Source organism: Papio anubis, chromosome 10 (genome assembly GCF_008728515.1).
Source record: "Papio anubis isolate 15944 chromosome 10, Panubis1.0, whole genome shotgun sequence".
NCBI classification, from domain to species: domain Eukaryota; kingdom Metazoa; phylum Chordata; class Mammalia; order Primates; family Cercopithecidae; genus Papio; species Papio anubis.
Window position 1 is genome coordinate 113,662,525 of NC_044985.1, and position 21,266 is coordinate 113,683,790.

Consider the following 21,266-nt stretch of genomic DNA (forward strand, 5'->3'; position numbering starts at 1 on the left):
CTAACAAAGTCAGAGTGCCTCACTACCCTGTTAATATCTATGTTGCCAAAAGGCATGATGAGGACAAAAGCTCAAAAGCTGAGTATCAAAACTCAGGTTCTTAAAGCAAGTGAGGCTTCTTTTCAATAAAGTATCATTAAGTCAACACATAAGGAAAAGGACCACGAATGGTGAAAGATGTGTTGTAATATACGTTTAAGGAAGTGAAGAGAAAGGGCAAACAAAACATGACACACCATATGTTAAATTTGGTGTCTGAACATGTCAGTGGCTATGAACTACTTCTTTGAGTCTAGCACATCTGGGGAAAAATTTAGGAACTGCTTTGGATTCCAGTTTGCTTTTAAGTACTCGGCTCACAAATCAGGAAAAATTACCCATATGCAATGAACCATTCAAGTTTTGGACCTCACAACGAGGCTTAAAAATATTTTTTCTTGTATTCCCAATTCCATTTCAAATTACCATGAAATACATACCTTCCTCCTATTGAGTCGTCTTGTGGTTGGGCCCCGGCAGTGTTCCTCTGTGAACGTCGCAGTGACCCCCCTGGATTGTTATTAGGCCGGTTGGACATTGGCACCTCTCTCTTGAAGGGACATACCCTTTCTAGACACTACCATTCACTATAAGAAAAAATAAACAAAATTTATCAGATGTACAAAATACAGCATGGGCAAGAAATGAGGGGAACTTACAGTGACGTGGGAATTTTCTGCGAACTATCTGACTTTACAGCCTTCACCCATGCTGCAATGTCTCATTGAACTGTGAACTCTGACTGATGAATGTGTTACAAAATGTCAGGGTATAACATATTCAAGGCATGTGGTCCAGAACTCAGCATATAAAATTAACTTAGATTTCACGGAGTAGCCAGATAATTCTCAATTCAAAGAAAACACAGCACAGGTAGAAATGTCTTCGTTTCCACATTCTAGTACTGTGCAGAAACAAGCACTACACCTAAAGTCAAAAGATGATGGCTCAAGTCCTGTGACAGAACAGGTGTTAAAGAAGTTTGCCTTTGTACAAATCACAGCCTCTAAGCCTAGGATTCCTCAGACACAGAATTAACATGTCATGTCTTCTTCACAGTATTGTTGTGAATAACAAATGAAAAAATAAATACAAACAAAACTGTGGCCGGGTGGAGTGGGCTCACACCTGTAATCCCAGCATTTTGGGAGGCTGAGGTGGGTGGATCACCTGAGGTCAGTAGTTCGACACCAGCCTGGCCAATATGGTAAAACCCCGTCTGTACTAAAAATACAAAAATTAGCCAGGTGTGGTGGCACACACTTGTAAACCCAGCAACTCGGGAGGCTGAGGCAGCAGAATCGCTTGAACCTGGGAGGCAGGGGTTGCAGTGAGCCCAGATCATGCCACTGTATTCCAGCCTGGGTGACAGAGTGAGACTTCATCTCAAAACAAAACAAAACAAAACAAAATTGTAAAACTGTACTATCTTAATGAGCTCAAAAGAGTAAACTGAGCAATGGTCCCAGATATTTTGGATTTTCAACAGCAGCTCTGCTGGCCATGACCTTGGATAAAATAATCTCTACATTTAATTTACTCTTCTTTAAAACCAGTACGTTACCTACCTCAACAGAGCTGTCAGCAACAAGAAATTGTGAAAGTATTTTTATAAGTTTAACAATTTAACTCAAAACAGTTCTTAACCAAATTGAACTTTCTATAAGAAATTATTGTACAGATAAAATACCGAGACACTCAGAAAATTAGTTTAACTGATAAAACAAGCCAACATTATAATCATAGAATTACAACATGTGCAAATAAAATCTTTCACTATATTTTGTAAGCCTGCAGTCAAATTTGAAGTGGAGTTCTTTCGTTACTTCTATTTACTGGGAAAGAGAATGAACATATGACATTATAGAAACTGGTGCCAAAGAGAATGCAAATTAATCATAATTAAATCTATTACTGTACTGGATTTTGTTTTAGAGATTCCTTGTACTGTAGTAAGAAAGTAGGTTTTCTTTTGGGTTACATTGTTGATACAATTCAGTAGAAAAAGACATATCACATATGTCCAAATTAATATAATAAACTTTAACTAGAAAGTTCAAATTACTAATTAAGGATAGTCAGTTTCAGAAAGAAAAAATAAATACAATTAAACATTAGAAGACAGGCAGGCAGAGAGAGAAGAAAAGGTTAAACTTACACGTACTGATATGGAAAGATATGAAACTCTCATTTGTGTGTATGTATACAAAGACTTGTATATAAACTTCTGTACACTGCCCACATGTTAAAAATTCATGGAAAGATACATGAAACATACTTTGTTAATAATGACTGCCTTTGAGAAAGGACTGGGGGATCCGGAGTTTAGAATGAAAGAAATCATTTTTGTTGTCATTGAGACTGTTTATAAATTTATAAGGAAATAGCAGGCTGCTCTAGCATTAACAGCTTTAAGCACAGAGCTCTTGTGCCAAACTGTCTCTGCCCAAGTTCAATTCTTGACTCTAACACTAACAAGTTGTATATAATCTTGCATATACGAGTGTCTGCATACATACTTCCCTGTGCTTCAATCAATCAAATGAGGATAAAGAACTCACACAGTAGTTGTGAAGATCAAATAAAAACCCATGTAAACTACTCAATACAGTGCCAATCATATAGCAAGTGCTCAGTACATGTTAAGCATGATTATTACTATAAACATTTACTCAAAAGAATAAAAATATCTGTAGCAAAATCTAATATATCGGGAGAGGCTTCACCATAAAAATCACTGTCAATATGAGTCTTAATTTTTGGCACAATATTTTCAAAAGTGAAATGTTTTCAATTAAGGGTAAACATCTCAATCACCTGGGAAGCTTTGTCAAAATATGAATGCCTGTCCCCCAACCTGATATCCTCATTCACTGGGCACAAAAGTTGGAGACATAGTTTAAAAGAGCTTTCTTGGGTATACTGCAACACACCGAGAATTTCAGCACATTAAAGAATAAAAGGCCAGTCTTTTTCAAAATTCATCTTAGAAATTTCTCTACTTCAATCATCTCAATACCATTTCACCTGGACCCAAACAGCAAGGACAGATACAAGAGAATAGGATGATACTGTTGCTCTCACTTTAAAGAGCAAACAATAGTATTATAAACAAGGTTAGTAGTTGGCACCTGCCCACCTTCTACTATTAAACACCTACTGTATGTCATGGAGTGTTAAGTCATTCAAATGAAACTAAGTCACACTAGTTGTTTTGCCCCAGAGTCACCTACGTAACCTTAACAATGCTCCCCAACATCTTCAGTGCTGGTCAACCACCACCATCATCAGCCAACAGCCTATCTGCTGATAATTCTTGAGATTTAAGAGGAAGAAGAGCAAGTAAGAACAAAGCTGTTTATCAAATTACTACCTGCTGTTAAAGCATAAATTCATCTTTTTAAAAAGAGGCCAGGCTCTGTTAAATGTTGGAACTTTAATTTCCTGAAAGTAAATAAAAGATTAACATATGATGGATACAGGATCTCTCCCTCTGCCAGGTATCAATAAAACCAGAGAGCTGAAAGGGACCCTCAGAGATGATCAAGTTCAACCCCTTACACCTTACAGACAAATCCAAATGAAGAAAGTTCCAAGTAATCTGTTGAAGAACCAGTCTTCTGAATCCTGGTACTGAGCAGTTCTATACCCGTCAGAGGTATCACCACCTCAACTTCAAAAAAAGTTTAAAGCCTCTTTGGCTTCAGCTAAGAACCCAGAGGCCACAAGTTTTCTCTATGCAATGAATTCCAGAATTTTTTCCTTATAGATTATTCTGTACTGACATGACCAATTACTTATGCCTACCATATGCTATTACTTTTTAAAACACAAGTGGGAATTACACTATTATACTGCTAAAAGTTATGTTTTCATAGCCGGTAGTGAATATGAACTCAAAGATTCCATCTTCACAGGTTAACTCCTAGTGTGAAACTGGAATTATAAACCCAATTTAATATCCCTATCAAATCCTGAAATATACTACTCTTTTCTAACCATGGCCATACCTTCATTTCTGTAAAACTAATCAAGATTTTTCACATAAAACCTTTGACATTCAGTCCTAAGGCACTGAAATAAAATAGAGAACATATATGACTTTAACAGGAAAAACAAAAAGGCTAATGGATGTCTTCAAGGTTGAAAACAAATTCATGACAACTTTGATCACAGCTGAGTGTACAACCAACGTATTCACTGTTTAAGTTAAATGACTTTTGAATTTTATGTGAAAAAGTATTTAACTCTACATGCAAATACCACATAGAAAAAAAAACCAAAAAACAAAAAACAACAGGCTGGGTGCGGTGGCTCACATGAGGTCATGAGTTCGAGACCAGCCTGGCTGACATGGTGAAACCCCATCTCTACTAAAAATACAAAAATTAGCCAGGCATGGCAGTGCGCGCCTGTAATCCCAGCTACTTGGGAGGTTGAGGCAGGAGAATTGCTTGAACCTAGGAGGTGGAGGTTGCAGTGAGCCAAGATCGCACCCCTGCACTCCAGCCTGGCTAACAGTGAGAGTCCATTTCAAAAAAAAAAAAAGTATGTTGTTGTTTTATATTTACATTTAAAAATTCATTCTTAAAATATATATCAAGAATATTCCTTCAAGGAAAACTTAAACTAAAAACATTTTGGAATTTTTCCTTTTTTTTTTTTTTTGAGACAGAGTCTCACTCTGTTGCCCTGGCTGGAATGCAGTGGCATGATCTTGGCTCACTGCAACCTCTGCCTCCTGGGCTCAAGTGATTCTCCTGCCTTGGCCTCCAGAGTAGCTGGGATTACAGGCGCCTGCCTGCCACTATACCAGGCTAATTTTTGTATTATTAGTAGAGATGGGGTTTCACCACATTGGCCAGGCTGGTCTTGAACTCATGACCTCAAGTGATCTGCCCGCCTCAGCCTCCCAAAGTGCTGGGATTACAGGTGTGGGTCATTGCACCTGGCTGGAAATTAATTTTTCTGCTAAATTCTTAATATCATACACACACAAATAAAGGTTTTAAAAAAAACCCAAAACATTTTTTAAAAATCCAATCCTTCCTCTGGTACAGAACTTTTAGAACACCGAAAGAAATCAACTGCAAAAAAATAAAGCCAGGCACAGTTGTGGATGCCTGTAGTCTCTACTACTGGGAGGCTAAGGCAGAAGAATCACTTGACCCCAGAAGTTTGAGGCCAGCCCTGGCAACACAGGTATACAGACTTTGTCTCTATAAAAAGCTTAAAAATTAGCCACGCAGGACAGTGCACAGCTGTGGTCCCAGCAACTCAGAAGGCTGAGGTGGAAGATTACTTAAGCCTGGGAGGATGAGGTTGTGGTAGGTCATGATTACACTACTGCACTCCAGTCTGGGTAACACAGGGAGACCCCGTCTCAAAAAAACAAAAAACAAAAAAACAAAAAAAACAGCCACACATTGCACTACTGACATTCTGTTCAACAACTGACCAGATATATAACGGTGGTGCCATAAGATTATACAATACCATATTTTTACTGTCATTTTTCTGTGTTTGGATATGTTTAGACACACAAATATTTACCATTTTGTTACAACTACCTACAGTATTTGGTAGAGGAACAGGTACGTTACAAACATGTATGCAACAAACACATTGCTATGTCTAGAGCAGGTTTGCAGTGTATGAGCAACGGGCTATACCATACAGCCTAGGTGTGTAGTTGGCTATACTATCTAGGTTTGTCTAAGTACATTCTACAATCTTCACATAATGACAAAACTGCCTAACAATAAATTTCTCAGAATGTATCCCTATCTTTAAGCAAAGCAATGTCTGCACAGTAAGCTTTTAGAAGTAAATCTCATTTGTCCAGTATGTACCCCCTAATTTCTTATGCACTTATTTAGATTTCGTCCTCCAAAAAGGCTTGGTTTGGCTTCAGATCATTAACTTGGAGGTAAATTACAGTAATAAACACAATCTGCAAGGTACTTTACTCATTTTGTAAAATTTAAATGTGACAAGGAGTCATATAAACCACTGCCTGTTAGTCCTATTTTACAAATAAAGAAACTGAAATGTTACAAAATTAGTACCCTGCATGAAACAAGCAATGGCATCCAGACCTGCAGACTACAAGCAAGAACTGACATCTGGAGCTACAGTTCTGAATTACACACACCACATAAAGAAAGAAATGACTAGGTCCCAGAACCAAGTGTGGTAAGGGGCAGTATACATTAAACCACTACGATAAAACAAAATAGAAATCACCCTTGTGTATAACAGAAGTCATTCTTGCCTACCTAAAAACAGCAAGGACTTCAAAGAAGCCTATCTTTAAAGTGGGAATGAACAACCTTTAAGCTTCCCCCAAAAGCACTGAGAAGTGCTGAGATTGAGTGGTGCTGAGAAACAGAGACAAGACAGACAATTCCTCCTCACAAGGAGCTTACTGCTCTCCATCTCCCACCTAGGCTCACATTCTGCCTCTGCCACTTAGTAAGACCTGTAAGTACTCGCCTTCGTCTCAGTTTGTTTCTCCCCTTAATTAGAGACAATATTATACTTTAGGATTTAAGTATTAGAGGACTGCATGTAAGGCTCTCAGAACCTTACCTGAACATGATAGCTGCCATTTAATGAGTGTTTATTAAGTACAATCTTAAAAGAAAAACGGGGAAAATCATCAGGTCCATCATATGCCAGAAAGGAACTGCAGGGGATAAGAACTTCCTACAAACCCACTGGGACAGTTTATTATTTTACTTTTATTTAGGAAGGAGGTAATACAAAATCAGCAGTTTTGTATGGTATACTCACGAGTCAAATGTCAAACTCTTTTTTTTTTTTTTTTTTTTTTTTGAGACAGAGTTTTGCTCTTGTTGCCCAGGCGGGAGTGCAATGGTGCGACCTCGGCTCACTGCAACCTCCGCCTCCCAGGTTCAAGCGATTCTCCTGCCTCACCTCAGCCTCCCGGGTAGCTGGGACTACAGTCGTGCACTGCTATGCCCGGTTAATTTTTGTATTTTTAGTAGAGATAGGGTTTCACCATATTGGCCAGGCTGGTCTCAAACTCCTGACCCTCAAGTGATCCACCCTTCTTGGCCTCTCAAAAGTGCTGGGATTACAGGCATGAGCCACTGTGCCCGGCCAAACTAGTATTTTCATAACACTAGAAAACAATATTTAATGGAAAAAATACAAGATTTAAGTTGAACAGTAAAGAAAGAATGATTATGGGTTATGTGTATTCTGTGCTTAGCATGTACCAATGTGCTTTAAATCATTTAATTTTCACACCAACTTTACAAAACTGGTAGTGAAAATAATCTTCTTAAAAAGAAACCATGGCACACAATAAGTTAAAATAACCCTAAGGCTACAAACCTAACAGGGGACAGGGCCAGCACTCAAATACAAGTTTGACTGAACAAACAACGAAAAATAATTACATATTTACCTTAAAAAAATCAAAATACTAGAAAGCCATGACATCCCAAACTTAAAGGATTATGGGGGATAGGAAGAAAATTCTGATCCTTTGCCATCTGGTAAATCAGCTTAGCTGGCCAATCACTAAGTGAATAATTATCATTAAATATGCTAAATTGATTTGAGAAGAAAGCTCAAATGTACTACTCTAAACAAAGAAGAAAACGGTGGCTAACTTCGCCTTCACAGGTTGAGGATGACCGGTCACTTCTGCTGATGTTCCTTGAAATGCTAGAGCAGTGAGGAAAGACATGGAGGAATGAGAGAATAAATCACAATGGAGGGATGTGGAGTGGTTCCCTGAGCCTGAAAATAAGCCTAAACTCTATCATGAAGGGCCAGAAACAAAAAAGTTTGCATTTAAGACCTACCAATAAGGAGGCAGATCAAGTAGAAAGCTACCAAATAGACCTAAGGATAGACGAGGATCTGATTAACAATGGAAGAAGACAAAATGAAGATGGGGTCAAGAAATATTTTGATGACAGAATCTACATGGTGAGAAAGAACAGTCTAAGACTGTGGTTCTCAGACTTCAGACAAATACAAAGGCTAAAATGACTCAAATTTCTTACACTGGTGACAAGGTTAAGAAAAGTTATCTAAAACATATAAAGAAGGTGACTGCACATACTTTCAATGTCCTAGGAAATGCTACGTCAGAGGCTTACCTAGGAATTAATTTTCTACAAGAGCATCATATTTTAATTTTGCTATTATATTTATTATTAATCTGGGGTTCAGATATTAAAGGTATATGTTAACCTGTAGATTTAAGTCTGGAGAAATACCGTTTAGGTACAGAAGAAAAGACAACCCCAAAGATTGCAGTTTGTTGCCTGTAGGTTATCAGTAATCTCACTCTAAAATCTTTATTAAATTACCTATAAATACCCAGTTCCCCAAATGCTCTTTAAAACAGCTTTACCACAACAGCTTCCTCTCCTCATTAACTAGTCAAATAGTATCTTTGCTATTTACATTCTGTAGTTCTAAAAGTCATGCTTTTAACTTTAGAAAACTATACAAAATAATTGTAGCAGCATTATCAAATGATACACATGAGCAGAAAAACTACATTTAGTGTTAATATAAAATCTGACTCATCATGTAGGTGTCTAGGTAAAGAGTTTCAATAAGCAAATGGAAGTAAAGACTGAGAATTACGTAGGCAACTGGATATGCAGATGGGAGAAATTATATTGGCATGCAGGAGGTAGGAGAAACCAAGGTAATCAATAAGATTCTATTTTCTCTATGAAAAACAGACAGCATAAAGAGAGGAACACGCCTAGGATGAAATATTGGGAAAGGCTAAAATCTAAGGAAAACATAAAAAAAAGAATCCAGTCAAGGAAAATCAAGAACTTACCACAAGTATTGGGAAAATAAATCAGGACAGTGGTGTTGGCTGACACCAAGAGGAAGACAGATAGGCAGAGTTCAAAAAACTCAACAATGTCCATCAGATTTAGAGAACAGGGAAAGCAGCCTGGGCAACATTGCAAAACCCCATCTCTACACAAAATTAGTGAGGGCGTGGTAGCATGCCTGTAGTCCCAGCTGCTCAAGAGGCTGAGGTGGGAGGACTGCTTGAGCCCAGGAGGCGGAGGTTGCAGTGAGCCAAGATTGCACCACTGCTCTCCAGCCTGGGGGACAGAGCAAGACTCTGCCTCCAAAAAAAAAAAAAAAAAGAAAAGAAAAGAAAATGGTGACAGCTGTTTCTAGAAATGGTGGGGAAGGAGAGGGTATAGGGTGAGATAATAAATAGCAACTCTCTTCTGGAAGTGCTAGACTTTATAAAGAGAAGAGACAATAGCCAGGAGGGAAGGGAAGGCAGAGAGACAAAGGCTGTGTTTGCATGCATATATGTAATTTCCCTGTTTGTCATTTTTAAAAAAATAAATCTTGAGCATATGTATTTAGGTAAAGAAAAGAATTACTGAAAGAAAGGGTTAGGAATGAAGGACAGTCTACTAACAGGATCCCCAGGGGAAAAAAAATTAAGAGCATAAGCTTTGGATCAGAAGAGCACATCAATCTCTGAGGCATGAGAAGATGACAACTCCAAGTAAGGAAGTACGTGCCTAACTTGTTGAATCTGTGATTAACAGGTATGAGAAAAGCAGAGAAGAAAGGAGGTAACCCTTCACAAGGAGGTCCAAAATGCACCAGAAGTCTATTTTGTAGAACACTGTAAGATGATCAATTTATCCTGAATAGCTATTGCCCAACTATTTCTAAAATACACAGCCACTCATTCCCTAATATAAATCCTGTCTTAGCTCAGATGGCTTGTATAATCCTTTAGAATACTAACTGCATTTATGTAATAGAGGATATTCTTCAGGTCTCAAAAGCACATAGCAACTTTTAGTCCACATGCCAAAAATGGCTCACAGATCCAGTTTTAACAGGTCTACAATCCTGCTGGCTACGATCAGTGAATGGGGATAGCAGGTCAGCTTATCGATAGCCTTTTTAGTTACTTCCTCTTAAGGGATCAGCATAGATAGTCTCTAAAATCAGATTCAGTTCCAAATTTTTTAAGACTCCAACCTAATGTTTATTTCAGTTTTTCTTCAATGGGGTACTTTAAAAGTTCTTCCTTATAAAGATCTAATAATACCATTTACTAGAGACTCATCAGGTGATTATGAAAACCAGGAGCTGCCGAGGGAGCAGAGAGAGAATGATTTGTAAATGCTTCTCTCCCTTAAGGGACAGACAGAAACCTCCTGGCTAAGAACCAAAGTTATTCACAGTACAATACAAGGTACCCAGTAGATTACAGCAAGGTGCTCCCCATGGACAAAAACAATTTTATATTTGGTAAATGACCTTTACAGCACACAGACACACAAAATAAGGCAATATTTTCAAAAATATTCTCTTCAAAATATATTTGTCACTGTTTTGAACTCCATCATAATAATGACATCACAGAGGTTAACTCTTTTTTTTTTCTTTTCTTTGAGATGGAGTCTTGTTCTGTCACCCAGGCTGGAGTGCAATGGCGCAGTCTAGGCTCACTGCAACCTCCACTTCCCAAGTTCCAGATACTCTCCTGCCTTAGCCTCCTCAGTAGCTGGGACTATAGGCACATGCCACCACACCCGGCTAATTTTTGTATTTTTAGTAGAGATGGGGTTTCACCATATTGGCCAGGCTGGTCTCAAACCCCTGACCTCATGATCCGCCTGCCTTGGCCTCCGAAAGTGCTGGGATTACAGGTGTAAGCCACCACACCCAGCCTAGAGAGGTTAACTCTTTAACATAGTTCAGATTAGGAAGTCTATGCCTGACTTGCAATAAAAAATATTTCAACATTGTGATAATCATGGATTTGTGTTACAATATTTTCCAAACAAGTATGTAGCCTGTCATCAATAGAGCTACAACCCTGGGGATCTGTCAGAAACAAAAATTATTAAGATTATAGTTAAAGTAGGGGGAAAGGAAGCATTAAAATTAACTCAAAGTCAGGGAGAAAATACAGACTGTAACTTTAACACCTGGTGCATAATAGTGTCAAATTTTTGTTTAAGATCATGCATTTCAGAGCAATTATACCTAAATTCATTTAGAATGTCTCGAATATTTTTCAAAAGTGAAAAAAAAATGTTAAACGCCATACTCTACAGACTAATGCCCCACATTTCTACATTTAGCATTTTTACCAAAAATAAGTAGATGCCAAAACTGCCTCTACACTGAGCCAGAATATGTACAAACCAGGAGCCAAGAAAAAATTCAGAGGTGTATTTCCCAAATGCAAATTTTTGTAATACAGATTCCTGGACCCTATCAGAATGGGGGTATGGGAAAATCAAACCATTCCTAAAATCAGAATAAGAGGCTGGGTGCAGTGTCTCATGCCTGTAATCCCAGCACTTTGGGAGGCCAAGGCACAAGAGGGTGGCTTGAGCCCAGGAGTTCAAGACCAGTCTGGGCAATACAGGGAGACCCCATCTCTACAAAATATTTAAAAACTAGCCGGGGCCAGGTGCAGTGGCTGACACCTGTAATGCCAGCACTTTCAGAGGCTGAAGCAGTAGGATCGCTTGATCTCAGGAGTTTGAGACCAGCCTAGGCAACATGGTGAAACCCCCTCTCTACCAAAAAAAAAAAATTTAGCCCGGCATGGTGGTGCACATCTGTGGCCCCAGCTACTCAGGAAGCTGAGATGGGAGGATCGCTTGAGCCTGGGAAGTGAAGGCTGCAGTACGCTGAGATCATGCCACTGTAGTCTAACCTGGGCAACAGAGTAAAATCCCATATCAAAACTAAAAAATAAAATTAAAATAGCCAGGTGTGGTGACATGCACATGAAGGCCCAGGTACTCAGGAGGCTAAGGTGGTGAGGTGGGAGAATTGCTTGAGCCCAGGAAGTCAAGGCTACAGCAAGCCATGATCGTGCCATTGAGCCCCAACCTGGGTGACAGAGGGAGACCCTGCGTCAAAACAAAACAAAACAAAACAAAACAAAAACACCAAAAGAAATTAAAAAGGAAAAAAATAAAAATAACTATTTTTCTAGTATCGGCTAGGTTTGACAACTGTGACACAGATGTACACTATTGTTTTGGTATCATTACATATCATCTTCTATTCCTTTGTAATTTTTACATGACTCTCCCAGCTCCCACAATTAAAAACTGCCACTGATATCCTTAGAGTCTGATATCCTTAGAAACTTCTAGGAATCTAACCTAAAGAAATACTTGCACAAGTAAGGATGTAATCACGATACTCACCGCAGTATGTCACTGTGGAAAAAGGGAGATGATCTGAATGTTCTCAACAAAGGAATAGTTAGTAAGTATACGGTATCAATACTATGGCATATTTAGAGGTCCTTAAAAGCAAAGGTAAACCTGTACATACCACACTGACATTCATGGACAGAACATTGTTAATTCCTTCAGCAAATATTTGAAGGTTTATCTGACAGGTGTCAATACTGTTTGCTACAATGGAGCTTACACTCAATTGGAAAGAGAAAATAGACTATATGCATATTGTGGTAAGTTCCATGAAAAGTGAAATAGGAGAAAAATAGGAAGTAGAGGATAATGGGAAGGAGGAAGGAAAAAGCTGCTTTGGGTTGAATCATCAGGTAACAGCTCTCTGAAGAGACATTTTAAGCTGAGACTCAAAGCATAAGACAAAAGCAGGGCGGGGGGAAGGTATGTATTTGTTTATATATGTGTAGGAAAAAAGTCGGGAAAAATACACCTAAATGTCAACAGGGAGGAGAGAGAGAAGTAATAAAAAGTACCTATGTCTTGAGTCTGTTCAAACCCTGGCTCTACCATTTTAAGCCACGTTATCTTGGAAAAATTTCGTAACAAAGCCTGAGTTTTCTCATCTGTGAAAGAAATCATTATCCTTTCAGAGGTAAAGATATTGTCACTCATCCATTTGAGAATAATGTGACTAAATAAACAAAAAGTAGGAGAGGCACGGTGGCTCACACTTGTAATCCCAGGACTTTGGGAAGTCAAAGAGGGCAAAACGCTTGAGCCGAGTCTGAGACCAGCCTGGGCAGCACGGCGAAACCCTTTCTCCACAAAAAAACACAAAAATTAGCGGGGCATGGTAGTGCGCATCTCTAGTCCCAGCTACTTTCAGGGCTGAGTTGGGAGGATTGCTTGAGCCCAGGAGACGGAGACTGCAGTGGGCTGAGATCCATCACTGCACTCCAGCCTGGGTGACAGAGTGAGACCCTGTCTCAGGGGGAAAAAAAAAAAAAATTAAAAGCCATATTCACATTCAAATCAATAAGACTACAGCTACCACTCTTCTTCAAATGGGCATAAACATAAATTGAACAACATTTGTAAAACAGGCTAGTTAAACAAATTCAATTCCCTTTCTCAACCTTCCAGTTTGATTCTTCTTTTACTTCTCACCACCTTTCCCCTGCATGCAGCTTATTATAACATTTCTCAAAACACAAAAAAGTTGAGAATTGCTCAATAAATATCTGTAAAGTCCCTTCTAGCTTCTACAATGAAAAGTTTTACATATGCTTTATTACATCTGTATCCACATCCTCATTTATGTACCCGTGTCTGCCATCTATCCATCCTATTTTTTGACGTTTTCAAAGTAAGCTGCAGGCAGCATTATACTTTGTGTATCATAAAACGGTTTTCAAATTTTGCTTCATGTTTTCAGTTAAATTTTCATAACAAAATGCCCAAGTGTTAAGTATAAAATTCAATGAGTTGTGACAAATACATACACCTGTGTAAGCCAAATCCTCACCAGGATATACAGTCTATCACTCAAGAAACTTTCCTCACGCTCCTCCCCAATCAGTCCCTGCACTTCACCTCTCAACTCTGCAACCACTGTTCTAATTTTTTTTTTGACCAGAGTCTTGCCTATTCTAGGATTTTATATAAGTGGAAACATATAGTATGTACTCTTTTGTGTAAGGCTTCTTTGACTCAGCATAATATCCTGAGATTCATCTATGTTGCTGAGTTTTATCAATATGTTTACCTTCTTATTGCTGAATATTCTACTGTATGAATATGAACACTTTGATTATCCATTTTTCTGTTGATGGACTAAGTTTTGCCTGTTAAGTTTACAGCTGCTACATTTTTCTACAAGTCTTTCCATGGATATATGCTTTCATCTCTTTTGAGCAGAATTAAGAGTAGAATCACTAGGTCATCATAAGAAAGATTATGATTAACTTTTTTTATTTTTTGGTACATTGAGAGTACCCAGGCTGGAGTACAGTGGTGCAATCACAGTTTACCGCAACCTTTAATTTCTGGGCTCAAGCAATCCTCCTGCTTCAGACTCCTGAGGAGCTGTGAGTATAGGTGTGTGCCACAACGCCTAGCTTTTGTTGTGGGGAGATGGAGGTGAGTAGAGACAGGATCCTGCTATGTTGCCCAGGCTGGTCCCAAACTCCTGGACTCAAGCAATCCGCCCACCTCAGCCTCTCAAAGTATTGAGATTACAGGGTGAGCCACCTCACCCGGTCTATAATTAACTTTTAAAGGAACCTCTTTCTTTCCAGAACTTTTTTTACAAAGCAACTGTACTATTTTACAGACTCACTAACAAGTATAGAAGTCCCAGTTGCTACATATCCTCACCAACAGCTGGTGTTGCCAGTCTTTCAAATTTTGGCTATTCTAGGCCAGGTGCGGTGGCTCATGCCTATAATCTCGGCACTTAGGGAGGCCAAGGCAAGCGGATCACTTGAGATCAGGAGTTCGAGACTAGCCTGGCCAACAAAGTGAAACCCCGTCTCTACTAAAAATACAAAAAGTGGCCAGATTGGTGGTGCATCACTGTAATCCCAGCGACTCGGGAGGCTGAGACAAGAGAAGCACTTGAACTCAAGGGGTGGAGGCTGCAGTGAGCTGAGATGGCACCACTGCACTACAGCCTGGGTGACAGAGTAAGACTCCGGTTCAAAAACAAAATTTTTTTTCGTTATTCTGCTGGGTGTGTAGTAGTATCTTATTATTGTTCAAATACATATTTCCCTAGTAATGAATGACGCTGATTATGAAGCTAACCGCCCCCGCCCCCAACTTTCCAAACCCAAAATACTCAAGAATATAATCTTACTTCAAGATTTTTTTTTAAAGTCTTTTTTTTTTTTTTTTTTTTGAGACGGAGTCTCGCTGTGCTCCCAGGCTGGAGTGCAGTGGCCGGATCTCAGCTCACTGCAAGCTCCGCCTCCCGGGTTCACGCAATTCTCCCGCCTCAGCCTCCTGAGTAGCTGAGACTACAGGCGCCCGCCACCACGCCCGGCTAGTTTTTTGTATTTTTGGTAGAGACGGGGTTTCACCATCTTAGCCAGGATAGTCTCGATCTCCTGACCTCGTGATCCGCCCGCCTCGGCCTCCCAAAGTGCTGGGATTACAGGCTTGAGCCACCGCGCCCGGCCTAAAAGTCTTTATCATGATCACTTTGGCATCACTAAAAGTGGAACTATATGGAGAAGAATAGCATGGCCCCATGTAAGGATTACACAATTTAGCATTTTTTTAAAAAGGCCTTTATCAACTCTCAACTCATGAAATAAGGGAAAAAAAAACCATGGGATACACTTTTATGATGAAGATGCCCAGAAATATTCCTGAACCCCATCCTAAACCAACTGCTGGGAAAGTTGCCTTGTTGCTAAAAAAGCAAGCAAGACAGAGGAGACATCAAGAGAGAAGAGAAGGAAGGGGAAAAGAAAATCTATACCTCAGAATTTATACATGCCTGGCCAAGATTTATAGGCATGTTTTGAATCAGATGAATGATCCAAGAAACCGTAAGCCAAGGAACTTCAAGTCTTACTGATCACTTACCGCAGTGATGCTCAATATTTAGTGTGCCTGAGAATTACCTATGGATCTTGTTAAAATTCACATTCTTGTTAAAACACAGGGATGGAACCTGACGTGCCATGTTTCCTTAAAAATTTCTCTGCCAGTCTGAGAACCATACTTTGGGTAGCAAGCTCTTAGTGCATCTAAATACTTGACAGGAGCGAAGTAAACCTTTGGAGAAAGGCACCTTTAGGCCTCAGGAAAATGCTACAAATAATCTAAGGACAAGGAACAGAATACAGATAACACTCAAGTAAACAAGGCATCATGAATAAGAACCTGCAAAAAGACACAAAACATTTCAGATAGGAGAACTATCGGATCTTAAAATGCTCACAATGTGTAGACGCATAAAGGACAAACATGAAAAAGATAAATGAAACAGAAAAACTACTAAATGTTACATAGATTTGGAAAACAAACAGAATTTCTAATATGAAAAATAAAGTAATAAAGCTCAGACAGGTGTGGCGGTCTATTAGACAAAGACAGCAAAGTGGAAGACAGAAGGAATTATATAAAATATATCACAGAAAGAACAAAAGATTAAAAATAAGATATGCAGAGAATCAAGTGAGAAGTTCATATATAAGTTTAATAAAAATTCCAGAAGCAGAAGAGTGAAGAAATGTGAGAGACATATCTAAACATTTGGTGGCTGAGAATTTTCTAGAACCAGTAAATGATATGAATCCACAGATGCAAGGGAGCTAACTGAGCCCAAACAGGATAAATAAAAGACATCTAAACCCACACACATCATAATTCCACAACAAAATAAACTAGCCACATGTAGAGGTGTGCAGGAGGATCACTTGAGCCCAGAATTTTGAGGCTGCAGTGACCATGACAGCACCAATTCATACCAGCCTGGGCAACAGAGTGAGACACCATCTCCAAAAAAATAATAATAAAATAAAACATTCTACACCAAGTGAAATTATCTCTTATTAATGAAGTTTTGGTCAGATTAAAACAGTTTTTCCACCAGCAGAAAGAAAGTGGCCCAGGAAAAAATAAAGGTGACAAACAGCTAAATGTAAATGAATATTAACTCTATATTACACTATAGAGTAAGATTTTAAAAAAATTGATTCCAATGACAGTATCTTAAAGCCAAAAGGAACTTGGTAAATGGAGTTATCATTTTAAGGTTGTTGTGTTTTCCACAAGAAGATCTTGTTAAATATACTGTTTTACTTTGTAAAACAGGAAGGCAGAGACTAGAATCATAAAAAATAATAAACTCAGCCAGGCGTGGTGGCTCACGCCTGTAATCCCAGCACTTTGGGAGGCTGAGGTGGGTGGATCACCTGAGGTCAGGAGTTTGAGACCAGCCTGGCCAACATGGTGAAACCTTGTCTCTACTAAAAATACAAAAATTAGCCAGGCGTGGTTGGGAGGTTGAGGCAGGAGAATCGCTTGAACCTGGGAGGTGGAGGTTGCAGTGAGCTGAGATGGTGCCACTGTACTCCACCCTGGGTGACAGAGCGAGACTCCATCTCAAAATAATAATAATAAACTCAAACGAAGGCAACAAATCAGAAAATAAAATGAAGTAAAACTCCATCTCTAGTTAAGATTATCAGACTAGGCTTTTAAAATACTCTAAGAGATAATCTAAAAAACAAGAATACAGAACGAAAGAAGATGAAAACCATACAAATACCAGGCAAAAAAAAAGAAAGCTGGTGCAGTATCTAAAAAAGACTTTACAATAAGACTCTTGTTTTCAAAAGTAACAGAAGACTTTTAGGGTGGTAAAAATTACAGTTTTTAACACTATAATGGTAGCTATATGTCATTATAAATTTGACAGAAGATGCAAAAAAGAATAAATCCTAATGTAAACTAGGGACTCTGGGTAATAACATGTCAATGTAGGTTCACTGACTGTAGCAAATGTACCACTTCGGTGGGGGATGTTGATCACAGGAAAAGGATATGCATGTTGCAGGGTAGAGGAGTGTATGGGAAATCTCTGTAACTTCAGCTCAATTTTGTTGTGTGAGCCTAAAACTGCTCTTAAAAAGTCTTTTAAGGCATTAAAAGACATTACTAGAGATAAAAAGAGTACCTCCATAGTGAGAAAGGGTTTAATGCAGTGACACTGCAATTCTCAATTTATATACGCTTCATTTATATACAAGGCCTAATATTAAATATTTAAAAACTACAAAATACCCAAATCCAAAGTGGATTGTAAAACTCTTCTCTCAGCAACCAATATAACAAGCCAACCAAAAAATAAATAAGGGGCCAGGTGCAGTGGCTCATGCTTATAATCCTAGCACTTTGGGAGGCCAAGGCAGGTGGATTACTCAAGGTCAGGAGTTGGAGACCAGCCTGACCAATGTGGTGAATGTCTCTACGAAAAGTACAAAAATTAGCCAGGTGTGGTGGCATGTGCCTGTAATCCCAGTTACACGGGAGGCTGAGGCAAGAGAATCGCTTGAACCAGGAGGCGGGGGTTGCAGTGAGCCGAGATCGTGCCTCTGCACTCCAGCCTGGGCAACAGAGTGAGACTCCGTCTCTAAATAAATAAACATAATTATCTATTGAAGTTTTACAAAACCTTCTTGGCTTAAAGTTCTCTACACTTCTGCATAATTACAACTCTGAAGAGCCCCAAGGCACTTCACAAACTTAAGACATTTCGTTAGATACCTCTACAAGTGGGTATTTACATTAGACAACCACGTTTGCCTCCTCTCTCCCCGCACTACATTCCCACAGACTCCTACGAATGCTGCAACATAATACATAATACCCTTCCAGATAGTCACAACACCTGCCACAAGTTAACTAGAATTCAAGACTCAACAAACAACCTGTGATGGACCAACAAGAGTCTCCTCCCAAGACTCTTTGGGTACCTAGATTGTAAAACCTAAGTTTAGCATTCAACGGCTGTATTTAATACGGTCAAATCAGAAAGCAGTCTTTAGAGAGAAAAAGCCAGCAGACATAAAGACAGTAGAGACAATGATAGTTTCTGAAATACTGGTTTCCCTAAGGTCCAGCTGCCTAATTCCATTCTTAAGGATTTCATTAGACACGCATTGATAGTAAATGTCAGGTAATAGTCTCAGGTAAGCAGGCATTCAATTAATGTTTGAATTTTTTTTTAAGTCCCGCTTTATTTTTTACACCTCCAAATTGACATTAGTGTAAACTTGACTCATTCAGAGATTATCTCCCCCAATAACAAAGACAAAATTAAGCCACAGTGCACGAAGTAACAACAGTGTACAAAGACTTCTGACATGTCTCTCTCTTTAACACTAATAACCCCAGAATTATAGCAAGAGAAAGCATTTCTCACATTTAACACAAAAAGTAAGACACAAAGGAAATTCATCTATGCTCAAGTGTCTAAAGATTAGAATTAGAACTCCTGTCGCCTGACTCTCAGGCCAATTTACTTACACACTGACCTTTAAAGGGGGAAATTCATATCCAAACTTTCCATTTGTATTATAGTATATACAGTAATTAAAAAATCAACTTTTAAGGGATAATACACAGTATAAAAAAAAGATTGTTCTCTAACATTTGTATCAGATAGCCTTTTTTTTTTTTTTTTAAAGACAAAGTCTCTGTCCACCCAGGCTGGAGTGCAGTAGCACAATCAAAGCTCACTGGAACCTCCAGCTCCTGGGCTCAAGTGGTCGTCCCACCTCAGAATTACAGATGTGCACCACCACATGCACCTAATTTATTTATATTTTTTGTAGAGACAGAGGTTGGGAAGTGTCTCACTATTGCCCAGGCTGGTCTTAAATTCCTGGCTTCAAACGTTCCTCCAACCTTGGCCTCCCAAAGCATGAGCCACTGTGCTCAGTATTGCTGAATACACTAAAAGTCATCATCAAGAATAAAATGGTGTATTTTCTTTTCCCATTCCTTATTGAAGTAAAAGATAAAAACATTAAGAAACCAGTAAAGCAAGAAAAAGAGGGCTAAACAAAACCACAGCCATCAATTTTTTTTTTTTTTAATACAGATGAGATTTCCAGGCCTGTCTCGAACTCCTGAGCTCAAGCAATCCACCCACCTTGGCCAAGAGCCACAGCACACGGTCTAGCCACCAAATTTCTATACGCAATCATTTCTTCAGCCACAGGGAATAGAAAAATAGTTAAAACTGTAAAGAGAAGTAGAAACAGGAGGTACTGCCACACCTCCAAAGTGTTAAAACAGAACAGTTAAGGTTTTCCTCAGGTGGAAAAAAAAAAAAATCAGGAAAACCAGCAACAATGAGCTAGAATAAACTAGACAAAGATTCTACCCTGTGCTATTAGCTGTGAAAGACATGAGCTAGCCCAAGCCCTCTTTTAAAGACAACTTGAAGTGAGGTGTGCAGATAGCCAGTGGTGATGTTGGAATCTTTGGTAGGATGCATGCAAGGTTTAAAAGAATGCTGGGAAGCTCAGACCAACGGAAGACCAAAGTGGAAACAAGTAACTGGAGTAAAAGGTACTACTCTAAGTACTATTACAGAAGAGCAACCCAAGCCCTAGGGGTCGCAATACACATTCCAGGAAACGGTGGTACATAAGAACTCATGAAAAAAGGTATTTCTCCAAGAGAGAAGCAGAATGGTCTAGAATGGGAGGCAAAAAGGGAGTTCTAGAGAGAGTGAACTTCAGAAAGGCCTAGGGGCATGAATGAATGAGCAATATATAACCGCGGATAGGTTTGATAGGAAAGCCTGAAACATGCAAACAACTGAAATGACAAAACAATCCAAATACACAATTCATACCTATAATCTTCCAAACAAACTGCAAGCCAAATATATAGGAGACGCTAATAGGTCTTTTAAAACAAGTCGTTACATATAAAAAGAAAGTGTTGGAAGTTCTGTTGTTTTGTTTTTAACCGACAGAGCTTTATTCAAAACACAGTTGCACAAAAGAACTTCTAAGTTTCTAAGGAGAGATTCTTGAGAACTTAACCCACTATGTACAGACTGCCATACAAAGGAAGCTCTTAAGAGTCCATCACATCTCATTTTTGCTTTAGTTGAACTTCTACAACTTAGGAATTAAAAAACAAACAGAAACCTGGTAAATTGTTTTGCAAAAAAGTAGAGTCACCACTATACTTGAATTTGGTTCTGAAATGAATTTGGCATCTTCCAGTAACTGTTTCCTATCTAACCTTCTTTAAGTGACACTATCATAACCAATAAACGTATTTTCTAGTTAACAAGATGTTTAAATTCAAATAATTTAAGTAGAAATAGTGAATTGAAATTGCCAATGGGGTATTTCTTCCTAAAGAGAAATCCAAATAACAGATAGTTTCCATTTGCAGTCCCATACTACAGATGATTAAGGCATTTTTCAGTTAAGATTTTTAACTAAGAAGACAGCACATTACATTAATTCTAAA

The 21,266-nt window shown here is 38.8% G+C and overlaps 1 protein-coding gene across 24 annotated transcripts in view; it reads right to left on the reverse strand.

Annotated features, from left to right (window-relative positions):
* Positions 1 to 21,266, reverse strand: part of TRIP12 (thyroid hormone receptor interactor 12) — a 152,837-nt gene that overhangs the window by 109,323 nt on the left and 22,248 nt on the right. For all 24 annotated transcript variants that reach the window (XM_017947046.1, XM_021924071.2, XM_021924068.2 and 21 more), the window contains exon 2: positions 480 to 626. In XM_017947046.1, coding sequence (XP_017802535.1) covers positions 480 to 577 — 98 coding nt within the window. In that variant the 5' untranslated portion in view covers positions 578 to 626. The remainder of the gene's footprint in view (positions 1 to 479; positions 627 to 21,266) is intronic.